At 47.0% G+C, this 14,633-nt stretch overlaps 1 protein-coding gene across 4 annotated transcripts in view; it reads left to right on the top strand.

Moving 5' to 3' along the window:
- Nucleotides 1-6,209, top strand: part of ADRA1A (adrenoceptor alpha 1A) — a 110,884-nt gene extending 104,675 nt beyond the window's left edge. The window contains exons 3-4 of one of the 4 annotated variants that reach the window (XM_032389211.1): nt 533-915; nt 5,423-6,209. In XM_032389211.1, coding sequence (XP_032245102.1) covers nt 533-915; nt 5,423-5,431 — 392 coding nt within the window. In that variant the 3' untranslated portion in view covers nt 5,432-6,209. Of the gene's footprint in view, nt 1-248; nt 508-532 lie in introns of those variants that run through there. The other 3 variants (XM_032389213.1, XM_032389210.1, XM_032389212.1) reach the window with 3 other exon arrangements.
- The last annotated feature ends 8,424 nt before the right edge of the window (nt 6,210-14,633 follow it).

Raw genomic sequence — 14,633 nt, 5'->3', positions numbered from 1 at the left:
GAGAGACAAAGATAGTGACAGAGAGCACGAGTGAGACGAGTGAGCACGAGCGGGGAGGAGAGGGAGAAGCAGGCTCCCCGCCGAGCAGGGAGCCTGATGCGGGGCTCTATCCCAGGACCCCCGGATCATGACCTGAGCTGAAGGCAAACGCTTAACTGACAGGCACCCCCCGACTTGTTTTTAAATGCAGTCAAAACAACTCGCATATGTGGACTCAGCCTAAATTTCATTTTTTTTATTACTTAAAGCTTCATCGCAGCCATCAAGCGACGTTGATGAGAACTGGTACAAACCCACCCAGTGGGTCTGGCTCCCATAATAGATATTGCATGTATGAACCAGGTGAGAACAGCCTCGGAGGATATTACACGTAGGGGCTAGCCAGTCAGATGTGAGAAACGCAGACGCATTCGGAATCACATGAAACATTTGAGAGACGTACAAATAAGTGTGTTGGTTTGTTTGCTTGTTTTCCTAGCCAGTTGGCCTGTTGGCTTGCAAATAATATGTACAAATCTGTGTTTTCTTCCAGGGTCTTTCTTCCCTGATTTCAAGCCCTCAGAAACAGTTTTTAAAATAGCATTTTGGCTCGGATACCTAAACAGCTGCATCAACCCCATTATATACCCGTGCTCCAGTCAAGAGTTTAAAAAGGCCTTCCAGAATGTCTTGAGAATCCAGTGTCTCCGCAGAAAGCAGTCTAAACATACCCCGGGCTATACCCTGCACCCTCCCAGCCACGCCGTGGAGGGGCAGCACAAGGACCTGGTGCGCATCCCAGTGGGATCGGGAGAGACCTTCTATAAGATCTCCAAGACGGATGGGGTCTGTGAATGGAAATTTTTCTCTTCAGTGCCCCGTGAATCTGCCAGGAGTACAGTGTCCAAAGACCAGTCAGCCTGCACCACAGCCCGGGTGAGAAGTAAAAGCTTTTTGCAGGTGTGCTGCTGTGTGGGGCCCTCGACCCCCAGCCATGGAGAGACCCACCAAGTTCCAACCATTAAGATCCACACCATCTCCCTCAGTGAAAATGGGGAGGAAGTCTAGAGGACAGGAAAGATCAGAAGGAAGGGGGTTGGGGGGGAGGGAATGATCTTAGGCACCCACCCCACTTCCTACTTGGAAGGCCAGTTCACTCTTCCTGAATGACAAGACAGGACCAGGGACCGGGGACCATCTGGGAATGGGGTGGGGGGAAGAGACCCGACTCTGGGGCAGTGGGTAGGGCTCAGGGAAGAAGGAGGATATCACGCAACCATCCGGCTGCAAATGATGATAAACAGCATTTCCTTGAGGCTAATGCTCTCGCAGTCATCCTCTGAGGCCGCTTTCCACGTCTGGCCCTTGCAATGAAAAACACCATGGGAAACAGAATGTCATACACAATCCAAAAGACTATAAATATAAGGTTATGATTTCATCATGAATATTTTGAGCACACACTCTAAGTTTGGAGCTATTTCTTGATGGAGTGAGGGGATTTTATTTTCAGGCTAAACTTACTGACAGCCACGTTGGATATTTACGAGGAGAGGGCCTGGAGAGGAAGAGCCTTAAGATGGTGGCCAGTATCCAGGCACATTATTTTTAGAGCACGTTTTAAACTCCACCATTTCTGACCATATCCAGTTTCTTAACTTGGGTGCAACTTGACAGTGAGATCTACCTTTTGCTGCCATTTCACCAGCTCCTGCTCCCGATTCCCTAAAGATGAGGGTGAGGGGCCCTCATGACGCGTCGGAACTCGTGGAGGCTCCTCTATGCTTGGGTCTAGACAGTCGGGGAAAAGATGGCTTTTCCTGATGGGAGACAGGAGGGGTGAGGGTCGTTTTTTTTTTTCAACTTTCCTGCTGCAGAAAAAATTCCAGTAAGCGGTTCCAAGATCAAATGGAGGAAGGCTTCTTGTGAAACATATTTAAAGATCAAGGGTTTGGGGTGGGGTGGGGCGGGTGCTAATTTCATGCTAAGAGGCTGCAAACTTCCTGCACAGCCGTTTCGATGTGGCCTAGAACGGCTTTTCTTGGCAAATCGCTTACCTTTTCCAGAACACCAGTATGAAAATCCAGAGCTTATAGTATTTTGGAAGGCGCCTCCGGACTTCCATTTTTCCTCTGCGGCTTCGCCACTGCCTAAGGAATGAGGTTCAAGGCCCTGAATGCACAGGTAGCATGGTGGAATGAGCCTTAGGATCCGGGTATATCCTTCCTGAACTTTGAGAGATACACATGCTTAGCTTGGGAGGATACCGACTGGTCACCAGAAAATCGTCTAAAGCCGGAATTTGCAAATAGTTTTCAACAGAAGCCCATTTATTCTGGTGAAAGATCCAGGAGCCCGTTCACTTCATCTATTCCCACTTTCTATGGGAACTTGGGGAACGTGCTGCTTTTGCTTTCTGTATACCAAATTCTGGCTAACCTTAATAACTCGGTATATGGCTTAAGAGGAAGAGGATTATCGTATGTAAAGAATTAAAATATTTTTCACATCCCACAATAAGAATTTAAAATAAGATTTATGGTTTGGGCATAATTCCTGGCCAGAATCACTGATCGAAAACTGCTGACTGACCATTTCTGTAGCCTCTTCCCCCTATTTGAGTAATTTCCTCTAAGAATTTCAAAGTTGATTACGGCCCCTATTTAGCCTTCACAGCCAAGGTAGGGGCCCATTATCTTTTCTTCTTCCCATGCAGCAAAATGAAAATTTCTTCAAGTGCTTCTTTAAGGCTAATATCTTTGCACACTGCCATGGGGGCGGGGAGGGGGTATGTTTGCATGTGGATTTGAGACTGTTGTCAGTCGTGCTTGGCTATTGAATATTTTGCTTTTTCAGCCTTTTCTGGAGAATGTCTTCTTGCTGACCAGACAGGCGCCATGCCTTGTGCTTATGATTCTGGCTTCAGATATTGGCCGGATTTTTAGATTCTTCTGGTCTGTCCGCATGTCCCATAACAGCTCTACCAGATGTGGGTGTCCTATTATGGACATAAGCATCAGGGAAGGACTCGAGTATGCGAACTGCGCTTGTCTTCTGCCTTGATAGGAAAGATAAGTTTCATTGTTGAGAAGAGCTTCTTTCGGGATCTGAATTTTAAAAACCCCTTTTGTCAGGCTTCCCTTCACAGGAAGGGCATCCCCACGAAAAGAATGGTAATAGTTTTGCTTCCATAAAATATGGCTCCCCTTAAACTCATTCCCGGACAAATTTAAGTTTTAGATTTTAGAAAGCTAAGGATTACCAGAAAGCTAGCACTGAAGCCACTTCTAATTAAAATAAACAACTAGGAAATCGTTTGGTCATCAGATAAAACCATGACAATTGTATTCATGTGAAACGGTCCATAAAGAATTATCTGCTACACTCTTCACCAACCCCAGTCCCTCCAGGGAGGCAAACTTTAACATTTATTTCCTTTCCCATAACGTTCTATTAGGTATAAATACGCCAATTTTACAAGAAATTGATAATGTCACCCAAGACTTAGTCAAAGTGGGATAAACAATACTCGAGTTATTTTTTACTCATCCACAAAAATCTCTGTACCTTTTGAGCATGCCAAAAACTCTCTAAAATTGTCACAGTTAAACAAATGATTGTCATATTTATACTCACATGTTTACTGCTTCTATTTGGAGTTTGAAGAATTTACCCAGAGCAACAGTGGTCACAATGTTTTCTCTAATGTGTTATAAAAAGCAGTTGCTTTGAGACTATCGAAACATCGCAAAAAAAATCAACTTGACATTATGGGATAGGCCAAACTTGAGTTTCTTCTGCAGTTCGAATTGCATGCCTTCAGGGAGACCCTGAAGCTCTCTCCTTGAACATTTCCCCAGGCTATTGCCAGGATTTCAGGAAAGCCTTTTGCTTATCACTTTTCTTCCACTTGCCTTTACTCCTGTCTTGTCCAAGACCATTCTGCTTGTTATCACTTTGCGTGTGCCAACATGAAGGCTTCAGACTCTCACTACTCACCTGGATTTGTCCAGCCATGGTGGACAAGTGATATTTGGCTAAATAAATATATTCGTAAGGTTTTCTTTTGTTAGGTTCTTCTGTGCACCAGGCATCGGCAGGACATTTTATACCCCATTGGCTCTAAACCTCATAGCAATTTCACCTTTCTATTTCAAAGGTAAAAATCTGATAGTTCGGAGTAATGAAGGACTCGCCTTAGGCCAGTGAGGAACCATGATTCAGTCCTGGATCTGCCTAACACTAAAGTCTACACGTTCTTCCCGTGCCTCTGCCTCCTAAATAGTTGGGGGGGGAGGGATGTTCCCCAGTTTGGATTGGGGATGCTGAGGATAGGAAGCCTTGCAGCGTTTTAACATTTTGTTTCTTGGGGATCTGCCTTCCAATCAACCTCCATACATATGCTGCCAAACTCCAGCCTAGCCAAATCCCCAAAACAGATCAGAATCAGAAGGGTTTGGTGCCTACAAGTCTACCTTTCAGACTGCACCATTTTTTAGAGGATAATGACATGGAAAGTTATTCAGGCCTTGCAAGAAAGACAAATTCTATCAGACTGGGAGCAGATGGGCATATAAGAGAATGCAGAAGAGGCTGCATTGGCCTAGAATGTTAAAACCCAGTTGTGGATATGAAACACGTTGCATAGGATGTTAGAGTTACTGACTACCAACCAGAGTTAATTGGCACACTTTCAGGAAGTATATCCCTTTTTAAAATAAATAACAAATACAACATCGCTGTCCCCGGTACTCCAACATTATTTTTTTATTTGAGTTGGAGAGAGAGGGAGAAGGAATTATAGATATTTCCCCAGGAATTACACCAAGCCCAGATAGCATGTCAAACATGTGAATTTCATGTGTGTTCCCGTAGGGGTATGGCTCACAATGCTGATCCCCAGGTAGCCAGAGACGTAGGCCATCTTGGGAAAGGAAGAACCCGTTGGCAGCCGTGGCTGTGGATTAGCCGGCGTCCACTTGTTCTTGGATTCCTTTTTGCAAGTGAGAGCTTTATGCCCTGAGTATCTCGGATTGCCTCGGCCCCTCAAACTGAACCCATCATGCAGACCTTCTGGCCCCATAGGTCCCATGGCCACCGCCTGGGAGCGAGAAGGTTTTAGGAACTTTTTACTTGGGCAGGTAATGATTCACTCTTTAATCACAGCTACTTTATCCGAGCTTGACAAACATTCTCATTTGCTTCTGGGGTTGGTTCTGCACAGGTCCTCTTGCCAAAAGAGATGCTGCCTCTGCGTATGAGTACTTGTTGACTTAATTAAAGAAAGAGCTCTGCTCGTCAGCAAAGGGAGAAGGGAGCCCGAGCCTGTGGAAGGTAAACTCTGCAAGCAAAAATAGGGTGACCGAAAAGAAGGCAATGGTGGCTAGTAGGAAGGCATCAGAGGGGTGCTCACTGTTGCTCTGATTTCTTTTTATGCTACTAGGACTTTTAACCCTGAAACCACCTGCACACAGCTCCGGTCCAGCCTGGTTGGAACACTATTGGCACCTGCTCCTTGTCTACCCACTGTGCCGGGGAGCAGGGCTCAGCCCAGGCTGCTGCGGGGTCCACCGTCTTCAAAAAGCAATGACAACAGTGGCCTCCTGGCCCTCCAAAGTCCCCGCAAGATGAGTGAGTGGAGATGACTTTGGGGGCCGGGGCTGGCAAAATCAAATTAGGATTTCGGCAGAGGACACCGGGCCCCTTGCCCCTGTTCCCATCAGCATGGCCTCACTCGTGCCCCCCACCCCAGATCCAGATGTCGTGGGGGCTGAGGATGGAGCTCATCTGCTCTGTGCAGGAAAATATTATTTCTTCTCTGCTACCGCAACATGGATTCCTGAGTCTCCCGGCTAGAAGGAAGGGTATGGCGGTGGGCAGGGGGCGGTGTTGAGGAGGAAGGAGAAGACTTACCCTGGACATCGCTCAAAGCAGGATGCGCGGTTTCCTAACACTTTGCTGCAACTGACAAGCAAGGAACTGCCCTGAAGCTGCTTGCTACTTCATTTCCAAACACAAAATGATTGTTTTTCCCTGTGGCTCGGGAGTCTTTACAGCACTTTCCCTCTATATTCCAGTCAACAGAGCCACATTATAAGCTGGAAATGATTAGAGCTAAGCTATGAGAAATACAGACTTAATTAGGTGAGAAAAAATCTAAGAGCAAGTTCATACTGTATTTGTAGGAAAAAAAAATAATGAAGGCGCCAACCTATTAAGAAGCCCGACTAGGGGAGGTGCCTTCAGATGCAATAGAAAAGAAGCTAAGACAGGATGTCCCAACATGAGCTTAGTATGTCCTCCCATTTGTGTAACACTTTGCACTTGGCCAAGTAATTTCGCCTATCTCAGGTCTTTCCTGTGAGGGACAAAGCTAAGGAAGGGTGTATTATCTATTCTTAACATCTGAAGAAACATAGAGACTTAAGGAGGATGCTTCAGATAGCCCCAAATCCAGCCTCTGACTCCGTTTTCCGTGACGCCCTCGGTATCCCCAGGGTCCACTGTGTTTCTCGAGACCGTGAATTTCCTATGTCACTCATTCATCTCTGATCCATATTTTCGGCTCCATTGGCACCTTCTCTGCTATTACATCCCTGCCGGAGGCTGGGCGATGCCAGATTGTTCAGAGTGCGTATTTGTCTATGCTTTTCTCATTGGCTAAAGGACTAGCAGATGTGATTCTGTTCTTTCTCCCTAGGTAGGCAGCACCAGACCTAAGGAAGCAAGCAGGGCAGGGGGCTCTTGGCTTGCTCAGCAGGGTGACGGGTAAGGCAAAGCCAGCAGGGATTAACACCTTAAGGACCTCCTTGCATTCCTGAGAATGCAAAGGCTGCAAAGGAAGTTTCAGTGAGCCTGAGGGTTGTTGTTACACCCCTTCGTCATAGTGAGCAAGCTGCTCGCTTCCTCTCCTGCACCAGACACTGCTTTGGGCACAAAAAATGCAAAGAGGCACAGACAGTCCCCAGCTCATGAGCTGGGTGGGTACCAAGTTCATCTGTTGCAAGTCAAGAACGCATTTTTCCAAGAAGCATTGTTACCGATGGGGGAGGGGAAGGGTGTTCCCAGACCAACTAAAAAAAATAAAAATCTATTTAATGTACACCTGGGGTTGGCAAACTTTTTCTGTAAATGGCTAGATAGTAAATATTTGAGGCATTGTGGGCCATACGCTCTCTGTCACACGTTCTTTTTTGGTTTTTGCTTTTTTTTGGACAGCCCTCTAAAAATGTAGAATCCATTCTTAGTTCACAGGCCATAGCAAAAAACAAAAAACAAAAACAAAACAACCCATGGGCCCCAATTTGCCATCCTTGATCTATGCCATCTCTAGCTTACGGAATAGGAATAATAACAATGCTAAACAGTGGATTTGGGTGTTCAGCTTAAAAGCATCTTTTTTTTAAGTATGCCATTGACACAGCTCCACTTGACCAAATTAATATTTCCAACCTGCATGATTTGTTAGATGAAGGGACAAGTTCATACTGAGGTGGGCGGGGGGAGGCTGCCCATATAACCCACTCACCCAAAAGACATACTCTAGTACAACATTGTAACTTTCTACCCAGGCATCGGGACAAGAGGGAAGCACCCACCACACCTTCCCACTGCTGGGTTCTGTAAAACAGGCAGGCTGCAGAAGCCCAGAGAGTCCATGGTGTGGGGGTGGGATCTTTCAGCTTTTCATCCCACTGAAAGTCTCCCAGCACAATCCAGCTGACTCCATGAGTAGCAACAACCAGGGGGTGCCATTTGACCACAGCCGATGTGAAATCCCTCCCAGAGCACTGGAGCCTGTTGAAATGGGGATCCCTAGAGGCTTTGGGGGTCACACTTGGCTTCTTGGGAAGGCTTTCTGACCACAGCACCTTGCACCAGGACATCCGAGGGCCCACCCTGGGGATCACCAAGAAGCGGGGTACAGAAAGGGGTGCTGGAGGGGAGAGACATCTTCCAAACACAAATACTAGCTTCTAGCAGGACTTCTCTTCCCTTTCTTCCTCATCCTTTTCCTCCTTCTTTCTTTGGTTTTCATTTTTAAGTCTGAAATCACCTAACTAGACTCAAAATGGTGCTGCCATGGGGAAATATTCAGTCCTTCCCTGTGATGATGAAGCCATGTTTCTCGAGGCTGGCATGTTATTGGAGGGAGTTCCTTCCCTGTCCCCATCCCCTCTCCAGTCCTGATGGGGCAGTGAGGGGGAGGCACACGCTGTCTGTTGGAAACAAGGGGTACAGTTCCTGTGGCCTAGGCCAAGGTCCACAGTGTTGAGAGATGAGACTCTGCAGCAGGGCGGGGGGTAGGGAATGGGAATGGGGGCAGAACTGATGAGGAAGAACCTGGAGATAGCTATAATAATATCAGGAATATATCTAATAATGGAATAATATCAAAAATATCAGTACTAACAGCAGCGCCTATGCTGGGCACAGAAAAGAAGGCCTCTGGGCTGACGCTATGTGGCAGCCTCCCTTCCCTTCCCCGTCCCTTTCCGTCTCGACCCTGACCCTCTCTCCTTTCCAGTCTCCTTTCCTTATCCCTGCCTCTCTCTCCATGATTCCACCCTCTACTTTTTTCAAACTGATAAGCAATGAATGATGGGGAAGGAACCCTTGCCCCACAGGGTGCCCATGCCCATGGGATACAGTGCTCCGTGCATTGCCCTGGGTGACAAGGGGGACTTCCCTCAGCTTCTCTGTCCCCTCCCCAGGTCAGGCCTGACACTGCAAGCTGGTGTCCCTGAGGCCTTGGGGAGCCCCGGGCCGGAGATGGGTGCCTCAGGGGAAGCCCATTCAAGGTCCCTCCACAAAGACTTGTACCTGGGCTGCCATTGCTATCTTTCTGGGCTTATACTATTAGTTCCATGTTAAGGGTACAAGCACAACGTGCTGGTGGTCAAGCGTGGTTCCCTGTTATTTCTATCCCCACCCACAGGTGAGCACCTCTTTTACCAGCTGCCCCCTCTCACTTTGACATTTCTGAAGTCTTTACCGAGCCCTACGATGTCACCTTCTCTTTCTCTCCTGCATCATTGGTCTCTTGCCTCTGTGTGCCTTCACCTTTCACTCTCCCTCTTAGCCCTTAGGGCCTTCAAGACCGCGATGAATCCCAAAGCAAACTTGGTTTCATGTTAGCATTAAGCAAGTTAAGCAATTAAGCAATGATTGCTCCCTCGGAAGGCACACCCTGCACAAAACTCAGCAGAACTCAACTGGGTGAAAGGTGCTCCTTCTCATCTAGCGCTCCCACTGCCTGTCCCCATCCCCACCAGCTCCTCTGCCACAGGAACTTGTTCATAGACTCTCTCTATTCTCTCATCATAACTTTGTGCCAGGAACCTTTCTCCCCTATGCAGAGGGTCCTCTCCTACCCAATGTGCTCCTGCTTTCGCTGACATAGCACCCCCTGGGGTAGGCTGCCGGGGCCGTCATAGCAGAATACCCCAGACTGGGGGCTTCAACACAGACATTTATTCTTTCGCAGTTCTGGAAGCTGGACGTCTGAAATCAAGGGTCTGCAGGGCTGTCTCTTCTGAGGCCTCTCTCCTTGCCCTGTGGCGGGGGCTGCCTTCTCCGAGTGTCTGCCCATCACCTTCGCTCTGTGTGTCTGCGTCCTAATCTCCTCTTTCTCTAAGGACACAGCCAGATTGGATCAGGGCCCACCCCAATGACCTCATTTAACCTTAACGGCCTCTTTAAAGAACGTTTCTCCAAACACAGTCTCATTCTGAAATCCTGGGGATTAGGACCTCCACATACGAAATTGGGGTTGGGGGGGACAGTTTAACCCATAAAACTTTCTCCCCACACTCTCCTTTCTGCCTGCAAAGTCTTATCCACAATTCTTTCCCCAACTCAAATGTTCAAATTCAGCCCTTCCTGCCCATTCTCTCTGAGTCCCTATAACAATTGTCTCTAAATTGCATTTGACAAGTAATTGTGCACCCTATTTGTTATCCGTCTGTTGCTTTTTTAAAATCTATAGTTTTTTCACCTTAAAATGTACTTTACACCACGCCTATATAGGTTCTGTCTTTCAACCAGATTAAAACTCCTGGAGAGTGGAACCTGTCATGTCACTCTGTATGCCCAGAACAGTACTCAGCCCCTGAGGGATCCTATCTAGGACCAGGGCCCCTCCTGAGCAAGCAAGCAGGGAGGAGACAAAGAGGGACAAGGAACCAGAGCCAAGCGCTAGTTCCAGGCAGGGGCTGGGAGACCAGGTCCACAGGGCCTTCGAAATACCAGCTGACTCACCAGGAAGGCTCAGGTAATAGGGCTTCTGAACAGTTAGTGAGATTCTAATCAGGGGTGGAGAGCACAGCAGTAGGGAATCCCATGTTAGCTGCCATCTTGAGTCAGGGCAGGCACCGAATCCCCCAGGAGACCTCTGCACCCGGAAAAGCAGACCCCCATCAGTGAATGGGCCAGACCCTAGACCCTGAGAGCAAGGTGAGATGCAGTAAGATGGGGTGAAGAACCAACAACAGAACCCAGTCCCAGGAAATGGGTCACTGAGGAGCATGCCATAGGCTGTGATCCCCACTGGGCCCCAATCCTGGCAATGGGGGAGTTAATGCTGTTTCAGAGACGTCCTCCCCACATCAGGAGCAGCGTGGAAAATGGATGCCAGTGAGCCTTCAGGTAGCTTTCCTTCCACCCTGTCTCACAGCTTAGAAAGAGTAGAGGAAAGGAAGTGACACTGACTTGATTGGATATGAGGATGTAGATAGCCATTCCCTGCTAAAAGGCTTTCTAAGTCTGACCTTCTGCAGACCACTTCCCACTATTCCTGCCCCAGCCCTCAGTGACTCTAGCGTAGGGTCTTAGCCCCCGCTGCTCCGGCCTCTTGGGTGCTGCTGCCCGTTCCGTGTGGTTTTAGAGGGTCTTGGCCTGGTAACCTTGCTTCTCTTGAGAAATTCAGTTCCATTTCTGTTTCATCAACCCCACCTAAGCCTTTTATTGTAGACAAATTGATCGCTGGCAGGGTGCTGCCCTGACAGTCATGGAGTGATGCCTTCTGCCTGGTTCCTGCTGAGACACAAAGACCATTTATCCTCATTTGGAGGGATCGGGATTGCTCTAAGTGCATAGCATCGACTGTCGCGCTTTCTGGGCAAGGCACGGTGCCACTTTGGTTTCCTGTGCCCCTGCCCCCTCCCTGGGGCACTGCTCAAATTGGAAGTGTCTCTGGCCCCACAATATCCATCACAATGGAACAGCCTTGTTGGCTAAGAGTTTGTGCTTCACCAGCTTCCATCCCATCTAGAAATTACAGGAGGAAAAATCAAATGAAAAGCCAGCACCTACCAAAGTAGTGAGTGTATTTCAGCCAAAACCATCCAAAAACAGGTTTGATTGAGTATAGCAATGGCTTATTGATTTATCCACTAAAAAAAAAGAAAAAAACTTGTCTTTCTTCCCCAGTCTGGTCCCCGTTCCTTTCGCTAAACCCAGCCTTATCTTCATAATGAAAAGGTTTCAGCTCTGCAGCTTGGCTAATTGAAGTCTCAAGGGTTGGAAAGCCTTTGGCTCATTAATCAAAAGCTAAGGGAGCGTCAGGATGAATGCTTTGCCGTCCACAGCACCTCCCCCACCCAGCCCCTGTGAACTGGCAGAGGTGACAGTCCTTGTAAAGGGCAGGGGAAGAGGGAGCATTGATGAATAGGTAGGTGGATGAGCAGCTTTAATCAAAAATAAGGATACCCAAATGTCATCTGACAAGAAGGCTATTAAACTAAGGTGATGAAATCTTTTTAAGAGCAAAACAAGCAAGTATTACAAACATTTAAATAACAATTAATTGTTCGTTTTCTATATACTTTCTTAAGGGAGTTAAACATTGACTAGGGACTAATTGGATTAAAAAGTGGGGTCCCCTGCGTGCTTATGTCCCCATCTCCAGCAGCTCACCTCACCCTCTGCCTTCCTACTCCGAACATCACTCGTGACCCTTATACCTAAACTTCAGCACACAGTCACTGACATTCTGCAACAGAAATTTTACTTCAGCTTTTAAAGCCTGAATCAAAACACATGCTTTCTTCATCAGTTGTGGAGGGAAAAAAATAGCTCCCTTTGTCTCTGGGGTATAACAAGTCACAGGCAGCCCACTTTCCAATTATACCACCACACCTACTTAACCCAATATTGCAGACAATGAAATGAGCGTGCTCCGTATGAAGCACTGTGATGAGGTATACAGAGATAAAGTTTAAGTCGGAGAAATTACATTTAGAGCACCTACTATGTGCCAAGTCCTTTGCACATTTGGATATGGTAAAATGTAAGATTATTTTTTAATTTATTTAGAGAGAGAGAGAGAGAGCATGTGATCAGGGGGAGGGGCAGAAGAAGAGGGAGAGAGAGAATCTCTGGCCAACTCCACGCTGAACGCAGAGGCTGACGCGGGGGCTCGATCTCACAACCCTGAGACTGTGATCCAAGCCGAAATCAAGGGTTGGACGCTTAACCAGCTGAGCCACCCAGGCCCCCTAACGTGTAAAGACTTCACGGTCACATTACAAAAGAAACGTTTTCACAGAGAACCAATAGGATGATACGGGTGTGAGAAGAATAGAGTCAAGTCTGATAGGGAGTGAGGAAAAAGACAAAGACTGGAGAGTTGAGCCTGCCGGTACCTCTTCCTGCAGTTAGTTCACCCGTGCTGGCCACCCGCCTGGCCTGACTTAACCACCTTCACCCAGAACCAGTCATCGGAGGAGAACTAGCGGGATCTCGTCAGTAGGGTTGGGGAAAGAGCCATGGCCTAGGAGCCATAAGGCCTGGGCTTAATTTCAGGCCCTTCTCATTACCTAACTAAGTGATCCTGGACAAGTCATTTGACCTCTCTTGACTGCATTTTCCTCACCTGTGAAATGGGGTAAGCAAATGCAATGCTGCACATAAAAATGCCTCATGAGGGCTGATACAATGTGTGGAATCATAGAAGGCCCCCAAGAAATGCTAGCACGCTTTGCCTGTCTTCGTTTCCCCTCCCAAATGCTATATTAATTCAACTTTATTATAAATTACATCACCTGTAAAGTGTCTTAAAGCACCGAGAACTCAACATGCGGGAAAAGATGGAATAAGTCTTTTACTCTCTTTTACTTTCCATCCCAGTTGATCTGTTTCCAGAAGTGGGTCGTCACCAGTTCAAGACACTAATTACTCTTTCATGAGAAAGTCACAAGAGCTGTGGTGCCATTGCTTCGATTGCAATCTTTCTCGAATTAACTACTTACTTGGCAATAGGAAGTATTTTTTTACAACAGTTGTTTTATGAAAGATACTCTATAGCGTGCAGTTATTATATAAAAGATGTGTGTGTGTTTATGTAAATGATGCTATGAGAAAGAGGAGTAATTTTGGCCACTGGAAGACAGTAGAATATTTGAAGCAAAGTTTGGGTTTAAAACCATCTAAACAAATAGGGAGGCACCTGGCCTGGGTGACTATCAGAAGTGTTTACAAGACAAAACAGCAAATTCCCAGTCATGACCCACAGGCAGTTTTGATTTCAGCCAGAATTGAAATCCACATCATGGAAAGGCCAACTCAGTCTCTGCTCTAATTTCAAGTTGCCAGTGAGCGCCGTGGCATTTCTGTGGCCCCGCCTTGTATGATCTCTGGGACCCTTCCAGGCAGGTGGCTTCACAGGAGAATCCATACTGCAAACTCCACTCACCACGACTCAGTAGGGCAGGCAGCCATACTCAAAGGCCATGTTTGACAGGGACCTGCCACCTCTCCCTGCCAAATGGTCTCTTGTGATTCGGAATCTCAGACTTGTTTTAAGAGGAGGGGGAAAGTCACTTTCAGGGATGAAGTTCTTGGCCCAGCTCTGCTTTGTGTAAACACCGTCTGTGGCTATTTGGGTCTTCTGGGTTTTTGAGAAGCTGAGTCGTGGCAAGGCTGAATGGGTTGGTGTTGGCCCAAATTAAAAAGAGTTTTTTCATTCTTTCAGTGCTAGGGGAAGGAACACTGAGAACAGCACCTCATAGGGAGCAGAAGGGGACTGGGTTGGCCAACAGGGAAATAAATATGGGCCTCGGTTTACAAAGAACCAGCTCGACCAAAGTATGAACTTGTGAAAATGCATACATTGGGTTTGTAGTAAGAATTCTTACTCTACAGAAGGCTACAGTTTTAGTCATGTTGACACATGATGCTTAGTATATTAAAAGTATTAATGTAATCCATGAAAGGTCCATTTGTCTTTTTTTTTTTTGAGGGGACATACACTCATTACATGAAGCCAGCTTCATGTCCGTGAGTGCTGTCCTCATGGCCCAGTGAAGGGGGTGTCCAGCCCAGCCCCCTTTCCTGCTACCAACTGTCTTTCAAATCCACCTCAGAAACCTGTAAGTCTTACCTGCCACACGGATTTACTTCTTTGTCAAGCATTCTTCTAAGACACAAGTCTAACATATTACTCTTGTCAAGACTGGGACAATAGTGATTTAAGGAGTGGCTGTGGATGGAAACACAAGACAGAAAAACAGGTTTGGGGGACAAAGAGTGCAATTTTTTGAGAATCAGCTTAGTACAGCTTCCCCTGTTGCATTCTTAAACATTAAACACTAAAATTCCCTTCATGTTCCTCGAATTCTAGCACCTCATAAAAGTAGAAGAAGCCATGCTGCAAA

Source organism: Phoca vitulina, unplaced genomic scaffold, assembly GCF_004348235.1.
Source record: "Phoca vitulina isolate PV1807 unplaced genomic scaffold, GSC_HSeal_1.0 scaffold53, whole genome shotgun sequence".
Classification (NCBI taxonomy): domain Eukaryota; kingdom Metazoa; phylum Chordata; class Mammalia; order Carnivora; family Phocidae; genus Phoca; species Phoca vitulina.
This window is presented reverse-complemented; position numbering and strand designations above follow the sequence as displayed.